The 22581-nt window shown below is 50.7% G+C and overlaps 1 protein-coding gene across 1 annotated transcript in view; it reads right to left on the bottom strand.

The window, feature by feature from the left end:
• Positions 1–22581, bottom strand: part of MICAL3 (microtubule associated monooxygenase, calponin and LIM domain containing 3) — a gene marked incomplete at both ends in the record, with an annotated part of 97127 nt that overhangs the window by 52830 nt on the left and 21716 nt on the right. The window contains 3 exons of the mRNA XM_079715002.1: positions 2978–3065; positions 3792–3880; positions 13233–13419. Of these exons, the coding sequence (XP_079571128.1) occupies positions 2978–3065; positions 3792–3880; positions 13233–13419 (364 nt within the window). The remainder of the gene's footprint in view (positions 1–2977; positions 3066–3791; positions 3881–13232; positions 13420–22581) is intronic.

Raw genomic sequence — 22581 nt, forward strand, 5'->3', positions numbered from 1 at the left:
GCTCATTCAGCATCCAAACTATGGAACCCAAGGGTGACCGTGCAAGTGTGTCTGGGGACGCGGCATGCACCAGCCACAGCGAGGCAGCCTTTTATGTTAAGATCATCCTTCCATAAGATGACAGACAATGAAGCCTTTCTCCCATCCCATGTCTGTCACCTGGACTGGAAGCAAAGCTCTTCGGTTCCCTATGATACCCCATGCCTGGTTACCCACGATGTGAGGTGTAAAGGGGATTCCTCTGGATGAAAAAAGGATCTAAAAACCTTCAACTGAGGGTCTTGTATTCAAGGGCAAAACATCCCACTGGGGGTTTTCTTTCTCTGCCTGTTGTTATCCAAATGTTTCCTCAAATCAGGGCAGGTACTATGAGGCCAGGGTAAGAAAATCTGTGCCAGGTCCACTGACCTGGAGCACTAAGTATAAGAAGCTTGGAAACAAAGCACTTACTAATTTTGAGAACAGCAAAGAGGGTTTCTACATTAAAAGCACATTACAAACAAAGATGCTAAATCAGGCAGCAGCCGCAGGCCAGGGGGCCAGAGACAGATGACGCCAGACCAGGTTCTAACTCGCGGGTTGTGTTTGTTTTTTTGGCAACAGCAGTCGTTTTGGTGTAAGAGGAGAAGAACATAAGGGAAAAGAGGGAAATGCCACAAACTAAAGGGGGGCACAGAGCAGTGCCAACCACAGCCACGGCTCCTCCAGACAACCTCCTGGGGGACGTGGATCTGGGGCGTGAACCACGCTCCACGTACTACTCGCTCTGCTCAGAGTGCAGCCCAGGGGACGTGCCCGGAACCAGCCTGACCACTGCCGTCCACAACACACTTCCTGAAGCCCCGAAACACCTGAGTTTTTCTGAAGCTTTTCAAAAGGAAGTTCTAGTTAACCAATCAAAGCTTTAGTTTGGGGTTTAAAGAAGGAAATCCTTATTAAAGGAGAAAAAGAAATCAATTTCCTGCCAACTATAACATACACCCATGATCCTGCTCCTCTTCTACGAAGGGAAAAGTGCTGGTGCTCCGGGGCATGTCCACACTCGGAGCCGCGCTCTCGGAAAGCTCGGGCCTCCAGAGGCAGGTACTCACTGGACCCCAGCGGCCCCGGGTGCTGGCCTTGCCACTGCCCACAGGGCACCTCCAACTGGGCTTCACATCTTGAACCCCTCATGCTGTGACAGGCGCATCACCTTCAGAATCAAGAAAGTCCTCAGGACTTTGATTCTGTCACCACAACCCCAGCTCTCATCTTCTCTCCCTGCTTCACAGAATGGTCCTCTTCTCTGTGGAACCCTTAATTCTCCACAACTGCTAAAAACCTGAAGCCCACTATGCTTTCAAAGCAGGCAGTCAGACGGCAAACTGAACTGGACAGAGTGCACAACCTTGGCTGAGGAATGGCCTGACCTCCACTGGCTTCACTCTTCTTCAGATGCCCACAAAGAGAGCCAAACGTTTTAGTTGTTTGCTGAGCACCCAGGTGGTTCTCACCTGCTCAAAGGCACACGCCCTGTCTCTACCAGTTCCCCTGTTGCAAGGGCCATCAGCACTTCTTGAAAAAGACAGATTGTAAAGGGGCTCAAGGGGTACCAAGTCATTCGTAGCTTAAACATGGCTATAAAATATTGGTCCAATCTGCAGGGCAGGTAAAAACTTGCCTAGATTTTATCAGGGCACACATAGTAGCAGAAGCTGAGTTCACCTAAGCTCCAGTCACTGCACCCGGGGGCACTGCCCAGTGTCTGTGACACCCTCCTGCCCCAGAGCAACACCACGGGGCCTGCGTTAGTTCTGGAGCACGGGCGAAGGAGCAGCTCTGCTAACCTCCCATTTGAAGGCTCAGTGGATAATCTTTCTCTTCTCCCATTTTGGAAATTCCACTACCAACTCCCTCTCCATAGTTTCTGGCCTTAGCTGATAATCTTTAGTTTTCAATATGGTGATTTCTGTGAGTTTGTAAACAGCTGCTTGAGACCTATTTGCTCTGAAGGGAAGAAACTTGTGACAGGTGAAAACAGGGCCCTGACGACTTCCTCTCTGATTGGCTACAGTGACTGTGGGCTATGACCTGTCGGGGCTGTGCAGGGCATCAGGACCACCCACATCTGTGGAACTGTGGACACACGTCACAGGCTGGTTTGGCAGGGAGTAGGGAGAGGTGATTTTAAGGAAAAAAACCACAATTCTTCACAAGAAGTCTGGTGCCCACGAGCCCTTCCTTCTCCTGACCTTTGAGACCAGAATAAATGTGTTTTTAGATGTGGGGTGGTGGCACTCACCTCCTGACACAGGAAGAGGTTAGTGAAAGTGGGACCAATTAGGGCCTGATCAAATGCCCCAAAATGACCAGGACAGGGCATGTCCTTCAGTGGTTACAGGTGAGGTGGGAGAGCAGTGGCAGCTCACCTAGACACCTGAGCAGGGAAGAGGACGGAGGATGTCCAGTTCAGGCGGACACACATTCAGACCTTGGGGCCTTTTCACAATTCCACGCTCTATCCAAGGAGCCCACAGCGAGGAACTACAAGAAGGCCCCGCTGCCCTGGGTCATCACTTGGGTCAGTGCTAAAAGCAGCCTGTTTTGAACTCCTGTTCCCTAAACAGGGCCTGGGCCAACCCCCCAAGGTATCTGATGGATGTGGGCAGGTCCCAGGACTCCAGCAATAAAAATCTGAGATTCTGAATAGACAGTACAGAAGCCTGGGTGATGCCGCTCACCAGACGGCGCCCCTACTGGCTCACGGTCGGCCAGTGAAACTCCCCTCTGATTTGTACCAGCACCTCCGACAGGCCATAGAGAAAGGGGACTCCGAATGCAAGCAGCTGGCACATGAAAAAGGAGTCCAGAGGGTTTTGGGCCACCTGATGCCCAATTGAAGAAATGTTGCTTTGGAGGTGCTGGCTCATCCCCTTGGCCTTGTCACAGAGGCCGAGAGAGTGACGCACCACCCAGCCAAACAAGGAAGTGAGGCTACCTGGAGTTCTCTCGGCAGGGATGGCACTGGTGCTGGGCTGTCCGTTGGTGTCTGCAGCGGGGCCGTCCTGCAGGGGTCCCCTGGCCTCCTAGGAAAGTCCACAAGAAGAGGAAGAGTGACTGAGTGAAGCACCCACATCTCAGGAGACAACGACACCTGGCTGCCGGTCTGCTGCCCTCACCAGGAAACCCAAAGCTGCGCCAGGGCACACTTTACGCGGGAGTCGCAGGCACCTCACGTCCCTTCCCCCACAGGCTCTCTGCAGTCCGCAGAGGCCCTCCTGGAAGCATCAGTCAACTGCACGCCCACAGGGCAACACCACGGAGCGGAGAGAATACACAGCTCACTTGGAAAGACACATGTGGGAGCTGATTACACTCACTTTTTTTTTTTTTTTTTTTGGGTAAAAAGAAGGTTCTTAGATAAGTAATTCCCAGAATATAGAAAGTTCAAGAAATCGGCTGCAGAGCATTTATTTCTAGCCAAGTCCTTTTCTGGTGTCCTCCTCTCAGGAAAGGTGAGATTTTCAAAGGCAAAAGGCTTTTTTTACACAGTAAGCAGAAGAGAAGTTCTGACACGGTCTTCCAAATCCAACTCAGGTGGTGCTGTAACATTACCTTACCGAAACCCAACATTAATTAGGCTTGAAAAGATGCTCCCTCCCCATACCAGACTGTGACCATCTCTCAGGCCCTCCCACTCACAGGAAAGGCAATGCAGTGGCCATTCAGGGCCTGCTGGCCACACCCTGCCCTGTCACCGCACTGAAACAGCACCTGCTGCCCCCCCGCCCCCTGCGGCCGATCAACATTACCTTTCCAGACAGAGGGGCCACTGCTGGTCTCTTCCTCTGTACAGGCCCGGACAGCCGGTAACAGTAGTGTGGTTTGCAGTAGAATTTACCTGCAGGCAGCAAGGGGCAGGGGAAGAGGGTGAGCAAGTCTCTGAAATTCCCAGCTTGACCCCTGGTCTTGGCACGGTCGTCCGCTCGCCCCAGCACCGGCCTTCCCCAGGCCCAGGCTTCTCGTCCAGGGAGGCCAGGCCCTCCTCTCCCCTGTGCCCGGATGTGTGGAGGCCACGGAGCCATCACCCAATCAGGGCTTGGAGCAAAGACCGAAGCCTGCACGGCAGGGCCGGCAAACAAAGTGGCAGTGTGTGCAGAACAAAGATGTGGTCACATGAAGAGCCAGAGGAGCATTTCTGGGGAAACCAAGAATGAACACAGCGGTGGTGGCCTGCAGGCTGCCGGGGGCGGGGCGGCACAGAACGCGAACCCACTGGGGCCCTCCTGCTGCCCCTCTGCAAGCACCCGCGAGCCAGTGCCGGCTGAACTGCAGCTCTGACCCACAGTGGGTCAGGATCAGCACTAAAAACAACGCAAAACAAACCAAAAATCCTACAATGCACTATGACTAAAACAAAACAGAATAAAGCCTAATAAAAAGCATCAGCGTGCACTGTGGCATCCTCAGAGTCAAGGATTATTTCTCACAGCTCAGCTGTGCCCACCTGGGTTTTCTGGGTCCTAGTGTAACATGTATGTCCTATTGTGGACATGATCAAAAGTTTGAAAAACACCAACCTGGGCTTTTCCCACGATGCTGGTAGTGGGATTCAGTCACTGAGGGTTGTTTTTTCCCCCGACTCTTTCTTTCCCCCCACTTATAGCCAAGGCTTTTGAAAATTAAAGGATAGACCCTATTACAGAAACTGTTGAAACAGGAGTAATTCCACTCATCCTTCTCATCTGGAGAGAGTGGTTCCTTTGACAAATGAACTTTCCTATTCCCAAGTTAAAGTAAGAGGACCTAACCAGAAATACAATAGAATAGATCAATGAGCCTGATTTTTTTTTGAAAAGATAAACAAAATTAACAAACCTTTATGAGACTAATTCAGAAAAACAGAGAGAAGACTCAAATAAATAAAATCAGAAATGAAAGAAGACATTACAACTGATACCACAGAAACACAGAGGATCGTAAGAAACTGCTAAAAACAATTATATGCCAACAAGCTGGATAATCTAGTAGAAATGAATAAATTCCTAGAAACATACAAGCTATTAAATCTGATTCTTATGAAGAAACAGAAAATCTGAACAGACCAATATTGAGTAAGGAGACTGAATCAGTAAATAAAACCCTCGCAAAACAGAAAAGCCCAGGACCAGATGGTTTCACTGGTGAATTCTACCAAACATTTAAAGAAAAATTAACAATATTTCTCAAACGCTTCCAAATAACTGAATGGGAGGGAACACTCCCAAACTCATTTTATGAGACCATCATTACCCTGATAACAAAGCCAGATAAGGACAGTACAAGAAAAGAAATTTACAGACCAATATCCCTGATGAATACAGATGTAAAAATTCTCAACAAAATATTAGCAAACCAAATTCAACAGCATATTAAAAGGATCATAGGGCTTCGCTGGTGGCGCAGTGGTTGAGAGTCCGCCTGCCAATGCAGAGGACACGGGTTCGTGCCCCGGTCCAGGAAGATCCCACATGCTGTGAAGCGGCTAGGCCCGTGAGCCATGGCCGCTGAGCCTGTGTGTCCGGAGCCTGTGCTCCGCAACGGGAGAGGCCACAACAGTGAGAGGCCTGCGTACCGCAAAAAAAAAAAAAAAAGGTCATACACCATTATCAAGTGGGATTTATTCCAGGAATGCAAGGATGGTTCAATAGCCATAAGTCAATAAATGGGATTCACCACATTAACAGAAAGAGAGAAAAAAATATGATCATCTCAACAGATGCAGAAAAGCATTTGACAAAGTACAACATCCTCTCATGATAAAAATGCTCAAGGGCTTCCCTGGTGGCGCAGTGGTTGAGAGTCCGCCTGCCGATGCAGGGGACATGGGTTCGTGCCCCGGTCTGGGAAGATCCCACATGCCACGGAGCGGCTGGGCCTGTGAGCCATGGCTGCTGAGCCTGCGCGTCTGGAGCCTGTGCTCCACAATGGGAGAGGCCGCAACAGTGAGAGGCCCGCGTACCGCAAAAAAAAAAAAAATGCTCAAAAAACTTGGTATAGAAGCACCGTACCAACAAAATAAAGGCCATATATGACAAGCTCACAGCTAACATCATATTCAACAGCAAAAGGTTGAAAGCTTTTCTTCTAAGATCAGGAACAAGACAAGGATACCTACTCTCACCATTCCTATTCAATACTGGAAATCCTAGCCAGAACAATCAGGCAAGAAAAAGAAAAAAAAAGGTTTCCAAATAGATAAGGAAGAAGTAAAACTGTCTTCGTTTGTAGATGATATGATCTCATATACAGAAAATGCTAAAGACTCCACCAAAAAAACTGTTAGAAATTTAGGAAAGTTGCAGGATACAAAACCAACATATAGAAAACAGTTGTGTTTCTATACACTAACAACAAAACATCAGAAAAAAATGAAGAAAAATATCCCATTCACAATAGCAAAAAAGTAAAATAAAATTCTTAGGAATAAACCTAACCAAGGAGATGAAAGATCTATACACTGAAAACTACAAGACTTTGATGAAAGAAACTGAAAACACAAATAAATGGAAAGATATCCAGTGTTCATGGATCAGAATATTGTTATAATGTTCACATTACCCAAAGCCATCTATAGATTCACTGTAATCTCTATTAAAATTTCAATGGCATTTTTCACAGAAATGCAAAAAACAATTGTAAAACTTGAATGGAACCACAAAGGATCCCAAATAACCAAAGCAATCCTGAGAAAGAAGAGCAAAGCTAGAGGCATCACACTTCCTGATTTTAAACTACATTACTAAGCTATAGTAATCAAAAACAGTATGGGGACTTCCCTGGTGGTGCAGTGGTTAAGATTCTGTGTTCCCAATGCAGGGGGTCTGGGTTCGATCCCTGGTCAGGGAACTAGGTCCCACATGCCCCAACTTAAAAAAAAAATGTAATGAATTGGGAGATTGGGATTGACATATATACACTAATATGTATAAAATGGATAACTAATAAGAACCTGCTGTATAAAAAAATAAATAAAATAAAATTCAAAGATTCAAAATAAAATAAAATAAAGTTATTATAGGGACTTCCCTGGTGATCCAGTGGTAAAGAATCTGCCTTCTAATTCAGGGGACACAGGTTCGATCCCTTGTCAGGGAACTAAGATCCCACAGCCGCAGGGCAACTAAGCCCGCATGCCACAATTACTGAGCCCATGTGCCCTGGAGCCTGCAGGCCACAACTAGAGAGAAGCCCACACACCACAACGAAGAGCCCACGTGCCGCAATGAAAGATCCCGCGTGCTTCAATGAAGATCCTGCATATCGCAACTAAGACCCAACGCAGCCAAAAATAAATAAAATAAATAAAAAATAAATCTTTGAAAAAAATTATTTAAAAAAAAAAGGATCTCACACACCACAAAAAAGGTCCCAAACGCAGCAATGAAGATCACACATGCCACAACTAAGACCTGGTGCAGCCAAATAAATAAGTATTAAAAAAAATATGGTACTGACATAAAAACAGCCCAATGGAACAGAATAAAGATTTCAGATATAAACCTCTGCATATATAGTCAACTAATATTTAACAAGAGAGCCAAGCATATTTAATGGGGAGAGGATGGTCTCGTCAATAAATGGTCCTGGGAAAACAGGGTAATCACATGCAGAAGAATGACACTGGACCCCTATCTTACACTACTCACAAAAATGAACTTGAATGGATTAAAGACTTAAATGAAGACATGAAACTATAAAACTCCTAGAAGAAAAAAAGGGAAAATCACCTTGACATTGGTCTCAGCAATGATCTCCTATATGTGACAGCAAAAGCACAAGCAACAAAATGAAAAAGCAACCTATGTGATGGGAGAAAAGAGCTCCAAATCACATATCTGACTATGGGATAATATTCAAAATATATATGGAACTCATATAACCCAATAGCAAAGAACCTAACACTGATTAAAAAATGAGCAGGGGAACTGAAGAGACAGTTTCCCAAAACAGACATACAAATGGCCAACATATAGATGAAAAGGGGCTCAACATCACTAGTCATAAGGGAAATGCAAATCAAAACCACAAGATATCACCACATACCAGACAGAATGCCTATCGTCAAAAAGACAAAAGGTAACTAGCGTTGGAGAGGGTGTGGAGAAAAGGGAACCCTCATGCACTGTTGGTGGGAATGTAAATTGGTGCAGCCACTATGGAGGTTCCTCAAAAAATTAAAAATAGAACTACCATATGATCCAGGAATTCCATTTCTGGGTATTTAACTGAAGAAAACAAAAACACTAATTATGATGAAAGATATATGCACCCCTTTGTTCACAGCAGCATTATTTACAATGGCCAAGATACAAGAACAACCCAAGTTTCCATCCACGGATGGATATATATATATATATATATATATATACATATATATATATATATATATATATACACATACACGTATGTATACACAATGGAATATTATTCAGCCATGAACAAGGAGGAAATCCTGCTATATGACAACCTGGAGGGACCTTCAGGGCATTGTGTTAAGTGAAATAAGTCAGACAGAGAAAGACAAATACTGTGTATCACCTACATGTGGAATCTAAAAAAGACAAACTCCGAGAAACAGAGAGTAGAATAGTGGCCAGTAGGGGTGGGGGGAGGGGAAATGAGGAGATACTGGCCAAGGAGTAGGGACTTCCAGTTATAAGATTAACAAGTTTGGGGACCTAACGCACAGCATGGTGATCAAAGCAAATAATACTGTGTCATATACCTGAATGTTGCTTAAAGAGTGGGTCTTAAATGTTCTCACCACAGAAGAGAGTTAGTAACTATGTGATGACATGGAGGTGGTAACACTGCGGTTTTAGCCTAGGTTACACTGTGGTGGTAATAACTTTACAAATAAATGTGTCACATCAACGGGCAGTACACATAAACCGATGTGTCAATTATATCTCAAGAAAAAGTCAAGGAGATAAATGAATGGCATTCTTCCTCCCTTCTCCTGGTGGTCTGATTACATCTCTCTCTCTTTTTTCCCCTCAAAGTAACTGACTTCTGTTCTCCTTTTACTGGTACTTCTCCCCCTCCCAACACTGCATAAATCTTTTAGAAAAAGAGAGATTGTGGACTTTCATAATTTCAAATAATATTCATACAGATAGTATATTTTCTGAAATAGAGTTTCCCACTAGCTCCTGGCACGTGATCAGAACTCAGAGAACCACACCTCCTGTCAGGGGCACTTGAGAGCAAAGGACCATCAACCCCACTGCTTCTCTCTCTATAAGGGGAGTTGAGTCGTGGGTTATTTTTAGCAGCTTGTACACAATCTCCTTCTACAATCTGTAATAAACCATTTCACTTTTGCGAATTTTGGCCAAGATAAAATGTAATTAGGACAAGACAAAACGTATTGGTGCTTGGATCACACACTACTTTTTGCCTGTCTTGTGTCTCGTTCTTTAAGGAACACTCCTCCCTCCTCCACATGACTCTGATGGGGCTGCCAACCACCTGGCCTGACATTACCCAGCACAGAAGTGGATAAATGACCCAGACAGGTCAATCAGAATATCCCCTTTCCCTCCAGCCCACCGCAGGACACGGTGCTCTAGGACCTGGCGTGTGGCTAAGTTAGGCCAACAGATTCTTAGGGATGGGGAGAGAGAAGGGGCAGCCCTGCTATCTGCAAGAAAGATGTCAATCTTATGCAAAAACTTTAATCTGATCTGGGTTTCCATTACTTTCAACCAAGAGTCTTATTTATTGTAGTATCAGAAAACTACCATCATTTACAGTTAGGTTCATTCCTTTCTTCTATTTTTCCTCCATTAATTTGCTTTTTTTCTAGTAAAAGCAGAATTCTAAATTTAAAAATACAACTCAATAGACTGACCTACCAGGGAATCCTCATTGAATTCTGCGACTGTATCCTAAATAAATAAAGTAAAGAGGTTTAGGTTTCAAAAACGAGTCCCACGAGCCTGACCAAAAGGTAAAAAGAAAATTCCAAAACCTTGATTTCTCTATGAATGCAGCACAACCTGAGGGGAGGAACACACACACTGAAACCAGAGCTCAGTGCAGGCACCATCCCAGCCACTCAGTGGTACATGACCCTCTCAGCACGCGTTTCCTCATGTAGAGCATGAAGACCACACCGTCTCATGGGGGGAGATCCATCAACAAGACATCATCACACGTCCTGCACTGTAGCTGCTCGATTAATGCACCTCAAACCCCTTCCCAAACCCAACTTGGTGATACTTTTTGCTTCTTATGTTAATAACAAAAAGGGCTGATTTTCATCTAACATTTACCATGTGCCAAACACTGTAAGTGCTTTACAACTATCGACTCATTTAATCCTCAAAACCCAGCGAGGCACAGAAAGGCTAAGCCACGCTAGCGAGTCTCGGACAGGACTCGAACATCGGACGCCTGGCTCTTCACGATGGTGTCCATCTCAATCAGCAAGTACGGCCATGCTAACGTCACAAAGCGACCACGAAACATGGTTGATCCCATCAAGTCACTGATTTTAGATGGTCTAAGTAAATTCAGGAACCTTGACAGTAAATGTAGGAATGACTGAAGATGGAACTGGAGAAAACAGACAGCTAAGAGGCGAGCCTGAGGCAGACGGGCCACAGATTCCTTCCCCCAGCAACTCCAGGTCAGAGCCATCAGGACAGGTCAGAGCCAGAGACGCTCTGGTCAGGAGGCAGAGGAGCCCTGCCGCCTCTCCGGGGAAAGAACGTGTGGCGACAGAAGGCTGCCCCGTGAGGGTGGGAGGGGCGCACTCCAGCAGAGGACACAGCGAGCGCACGCGTGTCAGTGCAACGGAGAAGCGAGCAGCTCGCAGGGGACAGGCAGAAGCAGGGGGCCGGGGGGCAGGCTGGGAGGACGCACGGAGCTCTCAGCCCCGGGGACTGCAGGTCCACCTGTGCCACAGGGGTTGTCAGGGTGAACAGTGGGAGGCCGGGAAGATCTGCTTGTCTCTTTAAGGTCCCCTGGGCTGCCCTGTGGGAGCAGACACGGGGCAGCGGCGGGGGGCAGCGGGCTCGTCAATCCCGAGGGCGGCCCTTCACAGACCTCCTCAGTGGATGGTGTTTTCTCTCCTCGAGAGGACAGGAAAGACGTGACACACTGTTTGATTTAGAGTCCTTGTCTTAAGAGCTGGCAGCAGGCAAATAAGCTAGTCTGTGGCAACAGAAAGACGGCATCCTTTTAAAGGGGCTGAAGGGACAAGGGTAAAACCTGGACGCCTCTCTCAGGTGAGTGAGTCCCCACTGACCAGGCCGGAGTTGCCGTGGGTCAGAAGTGCTCACCCCAGGACGTCTGACCTGGGGGACCTCGGAGGTCACTTACTGCTGTGTGGACCTGGACAAGCAACTTACAGCTTCTCTGAATTCAGTTTCCTGATGCGTAAAACTACAACAATAAAGCTAGCTACCTTCCGGTGGTCATGAGGATGACATGTCACAATATGTTGCTAAGGGCCCGGCACGGGCTGGGTTAACCCCCTCTCTCCGGAGCCACAATCCCTGCCCTTTTCTCTCTTACCTGAGGCTCTTCCGTTAGATTTCTGAACCTCATGAGGCTAAACCCTCGGGACCCCTAAGATCCCCTCCCTTCCCCAAGTCCAGCTGTCACTGAGGAGGGCGGAGCTGAGGGAAAGGTTCACCTGGGCGGAAGTCTGGGGAGCGGGTCAAGCCCGCTGTCAGGAAGGCCGTGCTTAAGCACGTGGGCCTGCTCGTCCGGCCCCCGCACCGTGGTCACTCCCCCGGTCTCCGCTGCCCTCCCGCTGGGCACGCCGGCTCCTCCGTCCCTCTGCGGAGCTCTCGCCCACCACGCCCCAGAGCCCACGCACGGCAGGACGGCTACGTCGCTCCTGACCCTCCTGAGCTTCCCGGACTCCCCCTCCTCTGTGCCTCACGAAGTTCCAGTCTGCCCTGCGCGCCGGCGCCCCCGGTCACTCCCTGACGCCGTCTGCTGCCGGGTCACTCCAGCGGGACGGCCCCTCCTACACCATCCACGCCCTCAGGAGAATGTGGCCAAGGTGTGGCGCACGATCTATGGGCAAAACTACTCGTGGATCGATTCGCTGGGTCTGAAGGGATCTTTCCAGAAACACTGGGTGGGCCCCATCTGCCAACCCCATCCGGGAGAGCAAAGGCATTATCCAAAGACCAGGTGTGTGGGAATACTGACACCTAACAGTGTAGACAATTGTCTCACCTCTTCCCTCGCTGGGTGGTGCTTTTCACTAATGTGACAAGAGCATCAGGTGCCACAACAGTAAGAGTCAGCTTTTCTCAGGTCACCACTCGGCTCTTCTGGCTGCTCCTTGCTCACTAGTCGAAGAGCCTGGAGGACTATTTCCTCACCGCAGGGTGTCCCTCTCCCGTGTGACGTCCCCTGACAGTCTCCTCAGTCAGTGCAAGAGACCTGAGGATTTACTTCCCCCTTCTATTAATCTGGGTCTTTTCATTACTGTTGAATCAGTAAGACGGCCTCTCATAAGGTCCCTTCTGCTTCCTGTAGGAAGGGGCGTAGGAATCACTGATGTCTCCGGTGACCTTTTCCAATTAACCCCAAAGGGTTTTCAGGCGGCAGACACGCCTCTCCATCAGGCTTTGTTACCTGTCTGCATAATTCTCCACCTTCCACCTTAACAAGGTCATTCCACTATAAAACCAACAAACATCACAAAAGGTCAGGGCTTGAACAGCACAGTAACCAGACTGAGGCCTGGGCAACGTGCTCTCAATTCACCAGAGATGCTGATACGAGAGAGCACGGGTGACACTGGGCACAGCTCAGGCGCCTTCAGGAAGCCAAGGTCTGAGAACAGTGGCAGGGGGTACAGTTTCAATGTGCTGTCACTGACCTTAGGCAAGAAACGTGGCTTCTATAGGCCTGTGATTCTTCTTCTCTAAAGCGAACACAAAAAAGACTTACTCTCCTCGGGTCCCTTTTATCTTAAGATCCCACCGTGAGATAGGACAGCAGGTGTCTGTGAAGCCAGGGAAACGATTTAGGTAAACACATGCCCTTCTCATCACCATGGTCACTGAGTCATCTATGATACAGCTTGGTGACTCTGCAGAAATATTTATAAGAGTCTGGGAGAAAACACAGACTAGAGGGGGGTGGATGGCAAGGCTCAGGAGAGGCAGAAAAGAGAGCGTCTGTGTAAGAACGCAGCGGGGGCCCTGAGTCTGGGTGCGGCCTCCAGCGCGGGGACTCACCGTCCTCGAGGGCGTACGCGTAGGCCGAGAGGCGCAGGGTGGTGGCACAGTACTCGCACTTGAAGCAACTCCGGTGGAAGAACTTGCCCTCGGCGCTCAGCCGCTCCATCACGTAGACCCGCTTCCGGCAGAAGTAGCAGGTGTCGCTGCCTCCCAAGTTCTGTGGGAACTCCTTCTTCATGGAGCCCTGGGGGTGGAGGTCGGGGGGGGCGGACACACATCAGTCGAGGCCTCCCGGCCCCTCCCCAGGGCGCACAACCCTCCCTACGCGGTTCTGCCTGGGGACGGGAGCCGCGCACCACTGCAGGCCGGTGCCTCTGGTGCCCACGCAGCACTTGGCACTGCGTCTGTTCTACTCGATTTCATAACAAACAAACCGAATCCTCTTAACGGATTCTGATCTGAAGGTGTTCCCATGGTTCTCCATGGACACAGGCCCTGGACTCTAGAGCAATCACTTTAGAGATACTGAGTATGCTGTTCACACAACATTCTAAACAACGGTTTCAGTCCCAGAAGTTCAGTTACAAAATTCAGACAACCTCAAAAAATAATTACCACATGGCACGCAGCAGCCACATACGTCACTGAGCTACTTAGAACAAAGCAGGCTTGTTCACCAGGGCTGTCTTATCTAGACAGACAGTGCCCTCAGTGTATCTTACCAGTTCCTTCTTGTCTAGAAGGGTTTTAGGCTGTTCTTTCCTTTGAAGCTGATTGGCTATCTGCTCAGCCAATGAGCTCACTCCGCCCGTGTACATCTTTATATACTTCTATTGGTTGGAGATTGTTAAACGACCAGAAAGGAGGGAAATGAGAAGGAAAAAAAAAAATAAATTAAGAAGACAGGGGAAAAAAATCTTCGAAAGGTATAAAATGAATACGAGGTGCAGCAACAAACATGCCAACACAGTGCCCACGAGCAGGGGACTCGGTGTCAGTGTCCACACACTGGTGTCAGCACAGGCGGCAGCGATGGTCACAGAGACAGTGAAGTTCAGGAAGGAGAACCTGGTCTCTCATGTCTCTCTGGACGAAGTGCGGGGGATGCGGAGGCGGGACGACAGGATGGATGCAAACAGAGTGAGAAGGGCCTACCACCCAGCGGCTCAGATTACACACAGAGAACCTCAAAGAACCTAAGACGACACCTCCCTTAAGGCAGCGGGCACCAGACTGAAGGCACATCCCAGGGCCTGGGAGAGTGCCTGGGGAGTTATTTCCTCATTTAGAAAGAAAGCAAAGCAGACACTCCATCTGGGTAACGGATGCCAACAGCCCAGTGTCACCGGGGATGACGTCCGTCCTCACTATTACCTCCTTCGCTCAGAGACCCTGTCCTGTGCACCAGAGGCCCCCGGGTTTTACCAGGAAGAACCCTTCTCTGCCCATTCTCTGCGTGGAGACTTCTGTGTTCCCCTGAGCCCTGAGACCAAGCCTTCTGGACCAGCTGGGGCGCTGCCGACACGGCTGCTGTGGAAGCCAGAATGTGTTTCTAGTCCAGGAGGGGTTATATCTTTATATGTTGAAACAAGATAAAAGAAAAAAAATCCAACCACCTCAATCCTCTTTCTAGCAATGCTGAAAAAGCAAAGCAGCAGGAGAAAACTATAAATTTCAATGGCAAACCTTCCTGAGGGAGCCCAGCTTTGAGCCCGTCCTGTGCGGACGGCCCAGACACCCAGTGTGTATGACACGCCTCTCGGCAGCTGTGTGCCCGCCGGGTCTGAGGAGCCCTCACTCTAATTCCAAATCCAAAACATTCCGGGAGCAGTTGTGCTGGGGATGCCAACAACCCCATCAGGAAACGGTCTGAACACACGAAACCCTGTGTAAGAGAATCACCAGCCTGAGCAATGGCACCTCTTGGGCGGGGCAGGGACAAACCAGAGGAAGGCTCTAGGGGGAAACTGACCCTGTGTAAATACAAGAAGGACAGCAGCACAAATGAGCCAACAGTTCTCCTAGGTTCAGCTGGAACTGAGGAGTCAATTTTCAATTCAAAATAAGGAGATTTCCAAAGGATAGTGCCACTTGCTCATTAACTCCACAGCTTATACCCATCTGTGGTTGAGAAACACAAGTGGCTCTTAGACCTAAGCCTTCTTTGGATTAGAAATATTAGGGAAGCTTAAGCCTGGAACAGACAGGAACCCAGGCACAGCCAAGCTGAGCATCCAACAGCTGACGCCAGGGAGCAGGAAACTGCAGCAGATGAGTGGGAGCGTGGATCAGATGCCAAGCCTGAGGCTGGGACACTGGGCAAGCCCAGGGCCTCCCTGTTCAGCCAGGACCCTGCTCTCCCATCAGAACCAGCACTCTTAGCAAGTATAGCCCAGGGCTGCCTGGTGCAAAGGCATCTGTCAACTTCAGTTCTCAGCGATGTGACAGTGCTGACGAGCACACCCCTAAGAGAGGTGTGTTTCTGGCATGAAAAGCAGATGGTTTTCCTCTCCCCACTCTTAAGAAACAGTCGAAATGTAGCACTCTCTGGACTTATACTGTGGCCACCACACATGCGTATCATTCTGTACAGTCTGCTACCAGCTCAAGAACAGGAAACAAACAGAAAGGACAAAAGCTCTTGCAATCTCTCTGTAAACTCGCCCACAGCTGGGTCAGTTCCATCATAGGAAATAGCAGAGTTCATTCCTTAAGAGATTACAATTCAAGAGGCACCCAGAATACTGCGTATCCACCACTGTCTTTAAGAGATTTAATTACGCAATGGTTCATATTTTATAACACATTAATAGGAAGAGGTCTGGAGTTAAAAAAAGCTAACGGCTACAAAATGCTTTCTCATTATTTGATACAGTTGGACTATAATGAAAGTGGGTTGACTGGGACAGAATTTGCTGCAGTGAAGCTAGCAGCCTCCTTAACTCAGGTGGACGCCTGCCGACCTCACATGCATGACGGACACACACAGCTGGATTCCTAAGGAGGCAGGCTGCCGTTCGTGGGGGTGAAGAAAGTGCAGGCTGAAGAGGACGAGCCTGGCCAAGCCCTGGGCCCCGCTACCTGTCGGAGGAAGTCAGAGGAGGGAGAGGCAGGGCGGCCGGCGGAGCGGAGGCTTAGAGAAAGCGCCCACTGGTCGACAAAACATTGACGAGAAGGCTCAGGCTCTGGCTATAAAATACAAGGCGGAGAAAAAATCAAAGGAAACGTTGAGTTAAAAGTTACACGCTGACCTGAACACAAGGAACTCGGCAGTTTCGGACCCTTTATCAGGATGACAAACGCAGTAAAGAAACGCTCTTAGTTCCAGAAGCACCAGTGGCTCATTCCAGGCTCCCACTGTGTCTCACACTCACAGCCACACCCGCGCTGGAACACGGCCCCCCAGGAAGCCTTGTCTGCAGCCCTGCTCTCAAGTGCACAGGGCTGCCAGCCAGCAGGCAGCGTCCTATTCACACGTCCTGTGTGCCCTGCAGAGCCCCTCACGGCCTGGGCTGGAATTTCTCTTGAGCACAAGGAGATTCCACCAGCTTGTCACTCTGCCGGCCTTGCGAGGAGCAGACAAGAGACTACAGCTCTGGAGCAAAGCTCGCTTTCTCCATAAAAGCCAGGAAAGTGGCCCCTCCTCCTCCTCCTCCTCCCGGTGGGGCTCAGACACCGAGCTTGCCCCGGAGCCGGCCCCAACACTCTGCAGACTGCATGCGGCGTGTGAGCAGAAGCGGGCCCAGCAGCCAGGCGCTCTCGGTCCCCGAGCCAGGAGGGGCTGCGAGCTGGGCAAGCAAGAACTGCTCCGCTGCCTACAGGTTCGGACTGAGATACCTGAGGGCCGCAGGGAAGAAGCACCCCTCGGCCATCAGCTCGCGCGAACTTCAAAGCTTCAGGCGTGTCAGGGGTGATGGGGGTGTCACCAGCCTCTGCTCCAGAGGCCCAGAGAGAAACGCCCTGGACGGCAGAGAGCAGGCAAGCGCACGGCTGGACTGGCGGGTGGTGGAGGGAGAGTCCGGGAAGGAACAAAAACAGTGACCCCCAGGAGTACCTGGATTGCAACCCTGCACCGAAGACCCTGGAGACCAGCCCAGCGGGGAAATGAAGGAAAACTCCCGCCAACCCTGCTGCTTCCTGAGCCCCAAACTCCACCTGTCCTCAGTGCCCTGCAGCCCCAACTTCTACCAGCTTCCCCATTCAATCTCTCCTTCCTCCGCCGACTTCCCTCCGCTCCCCAGTGAGACCCTGTTTCATTCAAGACCATCAGCACCTCCTCAAATAGGCCTTCCCCAAAACGGAGGGCATTGCCCTGTGCAGTCAAAGTGCCTAGCTTTCTTCTTGACAGGAACCAGCCTGGGAAGAAGGAAGAAAGGCTGGGCACAGGCAGTGAAGCTGTGGGTGACACGGGTGACATGGAAAGGCCCCCCTGCCCCACCCCGGGCCTGCTTCCTGCCTGGCAACTGGTAGGAAGACAGTGCTACCACTACTTTCCTAATGGGTCCAGGAGGGAACCAGACTTACTGCTCAGCCATGAGGGCATTTCTCAGAGAGCAAAGGCAGAGAGGGAGGCAAAAATAAGAGAAGGCCCATGTAAAATGAACAGTTAGAGATGATTCTTCATTCTGGCTGCAGAGCTACACCCACTCAGGCCTCCATTTAAGGGTAACAATAACAACCAAAAAAGTTTCATAGCCAGCAGGTTTTGAGATGAGCAACTCTGCAACTCGTCAGATCACACGATGGCCAGGTGCGCTCAGGCGTCTCCCTACTAGCGCCTCGAACAGATAAGCTACCACTTTTCATCATGGACCCTGTCTTGTCATCACCTTCCTTCCCGCCCCCGTCCTCTTCACACCTGAAGGATCCCCATGCTCTAAGGGCTTTGGCTTTCTCAGTATTTCTACGTCAGCATCCCGGAAGTAGCCAAGCAAGTGCCTCCTGCTTACTGACCTCGACCCTTCCCCAGAAGTCAAAGGTGCATATCTGGGAGTGGGAAGGGGGGGTGGGGAGGGGAAGAGGCCGTTCACAGGGCACAAACTCTCAGGGTTCCTATCTGGTCTGACGCTGAGTGGATGGATGTTCCACCGTGAACGCTATTTGCAAGGGTCATCATTGTAAGCGAAAAGATTCCCGGCTCTTGGCTGGGTGACCAGAGTGTGGAAAAAGCAAGGGAGAGGGGCCACGCCTGCGCCCCACCCCAGCGTGCTGCATCTGTGTGGCTGCCAGCATCCCATGCCACAGTCGTGCTTTTACCCTCTCGTGGTGGGGACTCTGCTTGCCACGGCTGTCAGCATCAAGATCGCTGTACGTCTGTTGGCAACAAAGTAGAAACTTAAGCTCCATCCAAATGCTCTATCTGGACCTACTAAGGGACAGCCCCAGAAAGTGAGAGTTCATTTCAACACATAACCTGTTGCCTACTGGTCCCCAACCCCAAGTAACCACAGTCCCGTCTACATCAAATCCTGTGACCCAAGGACAGCTCTGCACAGCTGTTCTCCCACCTGGCCTCCAATGAGGTCAGCTACGTGGATAAATAAGGAACTACGGTTAGTACAAAGGTGGAACAAACATATTTCTTTCACACAGCAGCACGTGATCAGAGGCATTCAGTGGAAGGTTAACAGGAGAGGCAGGTTAGGAGGGTGAAGCTTCCACACCAAGGCATTAGAGACGACAACAGTCCACAGAAGACCCCATGAGCACACGGCACGAAGGGGCGAGGTGAGCACAGAAGCTGTACCCAAGAGGCCGGGGACCGTGACCCAGGCCCACGCCGCCTCCGCTGCCCTGAGGAAACCACTAACACAGCGACGTGGGGTTGGGGCATCTAGGCCCCTAGTTACTCTCTGGATAGCCCAGCATTCACCGTATGGCCCTGCCCCGCTGCAAGAACTGACCCGGAGCTCCCGACGTGGCCACTCTGTTGTCCAGAGCCCGTGAGCGTGCGGTCTCCGTGGGCAGGACGAGGCCGGGGCTCAGGCTCCAGAGTCACACCACTTGGGTTCAGCTCTTAGCTCGCTGCTCACTGTGTGACTTCGCACAAACTACTTGGCCTCCCTAGCCTACACCTCAGTCTCCTCATCTGTAAAAGGTGAGGATAACAGGACCTGCGTCGTAGGGTTATTGTGACAACAGACCAAGACGACACAGGAAAAGCAATGAGAACACTGCCTGACTCAGAGGAAATGGCCCATGTTGGTTCTTGGGCAGAGACAGGGCCCAGGGTGGTCACTACCCTAACAAGGGTTCAGCATCCAGACCCAGGGACATAGGCTGGGCCCCTGCATATCAGACACATTATGGGATCACCTTCTAAATAGGCTACCATAGCTGAGAAAATGTCTTTCCATAGATCCTACCTTCAAAATCAGTGTTTTACTTTATAGGGACATACAACACAAGTCAAAAAAGCCATTCTATAAACGCACTTCATATGAGCGTGCTGGCCACAAAGCACGTGTGGTTAACTCGCCTTGAAGCAGTTCTCCAGTGGTCTGCCTGGACAGTGAGTGGGGTAGACGGAAAGAGCAGGTGTTTGTTGGCAAAAGCTGGATAAGCAAGAGGCAGGGCTCTCAAAATCAGAAGGAGCCAAACTCAGGGAGTGGAGCCCTATAAAGAGCTTCCCAAAGTTCACCTTAACTGTATCTCCTTGGGCAGCAAGACAAAAATGGCTGATTTCAATGGGGTTATAGAAAAATGCTCTCCAGGGCTTTTGGACCTCGCATCTGTGTCAAGTACAGTTTAAATTTTAGTGTGTGGCTGCACAGTTGTAGTCCTGTGATGCGAGACTAGATTAAACTACCCAGGGTTTGAATGGACGATGTGCTATCCTGAGGCCAACCAGCAAAGGTCGCTTTGCCAGTAAGTCATCACTGAAATGACGGGATCCTGACTTGGTCTCTCCCCTGGCCACCCACACAGGCAGGCAGGCACACAGGACAGCGGAGCATGCAGAGGGGGTCACCTGCTGGTCGCCACGTGCCCGACAGGGAGGCGGAGTAGGGGGAGGAGAGAGTGTGATCACTTTTTTGGGGCAGGTCCGAGAATGCTCCTTTTCCTGTCGCTTTTATGCCGATAGACACAAACAGAGAGAACACAGGTGAAATGGTGGCCACGTTGAGGCTGGGTCTGGAAGGACCGAAGGCATTTGCCAAAAGCATCCCGGAGGCCCTTCCCCACCCATCCATCCTCAGCACAAATTGGTGAGTTCAGGCAGGGGCCTGTCCCGCCTGTCGTGGCCTCGGGGCAGAGGCGCTTTGTTTGCAGATCCCGGAGTCATCTCTGCAGCCACTGCGGGGTCAGGACCTGCACGGCAGCACTTTCTAAATGCCAGGGACCAGGGCATAGTCTTCTCTGCTGGCTTATCAGGGAAGCTGGGGGGTAAAAGGGGCTCAGTTACAAGTAGAGAGAAGGGCACACAGACTCCCGTTACGGGGGGAGCGTGGTGACTGCTGCCCACGGCGGGGGCGCCCGGGCACCTGCAGCAGCAGACCAGCACCTCCTGGGCCACCCACGCCCACGTCTTGCCACTGCTTCCCCTGCTCAGTCCCCTCACTCACATGCGGAAGGTTCTGGGAGACGACCACAGAAATACAAGAAAGAACAGGAAACAGGGTATAAAATTAACACCTTTCACTAACTGACACCACACAGTGTCTGTGCATCACTTCCCCACGGTGTCCGCTTCCCGTGAACCTGTCTCTGATTGACAGAACCCTGCAGTGCTAAAGGAACCACCAGATTCCCGAGTCAGAGGAAGCCTCAGGTTCCTCACGCCCAGAGCTACCGTGTGGGGCGGCTCCCAGAAAAGTCCAGAGGGGAAGAGGCCACAGAACCCACTTCTCCGTCTGTTCCCACACCACTGACCATCTACAGCCAAACCAAGGCTGCTTAACCGCAGACTTTGCCTGCAGGACCCAATTCTGAGATCAGAAGGGGACGAGGTGGGGAGGGAAGAGCCGGGGGACGTCACAGGACGGTGACGAGGAGCGGGCATCCCCACACCTTCCTCACCACTGCGCTCGCCACACCCGCCTGCCTCAGTCGGAGCCGCTTCCAGGGACACAGCAAGTGGGTCACAGGAAGGCGCACCGTCAGCCCCCAGGGCGCACCCCTGGACTTCCTGTGCCCATGGGCTGATGTGCCAACTGGCGTGGCCCTCCAGTGCTCTGTCTTTCAGGGGGTAAATGGGCAAAGCAAGGCTCATGACGCCATCCCTGACTTAGCACTGGGGATAAGTCGTCTGTGAACACATCTCACGAGGACGTGAGAGCTGTGCGTCACGGGTCCTCTCACAGCCCAGCACATTACAATCCCGCTCTACACGTAGGATCTAACGGGGTCCAGCTACCCGGCTGCTTCTGACCAGCATCTCCGGTGCCCCTTCCCCAGACCAGCCTTCACTTTAAGGGTCTGTTCGGCCTGGAGAGCCTGGCAGTACCTACTCAACTCCACTGACCATGATCACAAACCGCCTGGGTGCGTTCAGGCAGCACCGCACAGGCTGGAGGCTCCCAGCCGCTGCAGCAACAGGAGAAGCAGGGCTCCGGGTACCCCTGCAGCCCAGCACCCAGCGGGAGCGAAGCCCATCTTCCGCGGGACGGAGGCAGCAGCGGCGGCCGAGCCAGCCCCTCGGGTCCCTGAGCCGGGCTTCCTGGGATGCCCACCCAGAGCCACTCCAGGACGTGCCACTCAGAGTCACCTCTTCACCCACCGACTGTGTTTCCCTGTCTCAGGCCCCCTCCGTGACTAGTGTAAGAACCTGGGAACGTAGTGCAGAGTTCACCTTCCCCTTTAGTAATACTCAATTCAAGACCAACCTTCAAATCATACCTTCCACCTAGACTTCAAAGGTCTACCCTAGGCAAAGGGCAAGTAAGGAAAATAGAAGTGAATTTCTAATGAGTTTTCCTCAGAAGACCTCCCCTCCCCAAGCATGGGGAGAGAGGCAGCTTGGCTTCATGGTGACTTTGGACACTGCCCCCAAGCTTCCACCTCAGCCTCAAGGGCCCTGCCTTAACGTGCATATTATCAAACGGAAAGTTAAAAAGAAACATTCTGCCCTAAGTGTAATTCAACTAAAATCTAACTCACCACTCCCCAGCACCTCCCAGCACAGGAGGGAATCAGGGTCAGCCCCTCTGACCGCTCAGAACCCCAGTCCTCAGCGATTCCAAACCACGAGACAGCAACCCCAGGCCGCACTCAGGGCTGTGACGTGGGGCGAACAGAGCAGAGGCCTCCCACCGCTCTGGCGGGTTTCCTGTTCCCCGCCAGGCACCAGCCCCTCTTTCTTTCTGCCCCGCTCTATACTATGTAGGAGAAGCAGCTTTACAGGAGATCCTGCAGAAACTTGAGTGAAAATTTCCAAAACGAGTATTTTAAATATGGACAAAACACT

This window comes from Hyperoodon ampullatus (genome assembly GCF_949752795.1).
Source record: "Hyperoodon ampullatus genome assembly, chromosome: 11".
Classification (NCBI taxonomy): Eukaryota; Metazoa; Chordata; class Mammalia; order Artiodactyla; family Ziphiidae; genus Hyperoodon; species Hyperoodon ampullatus.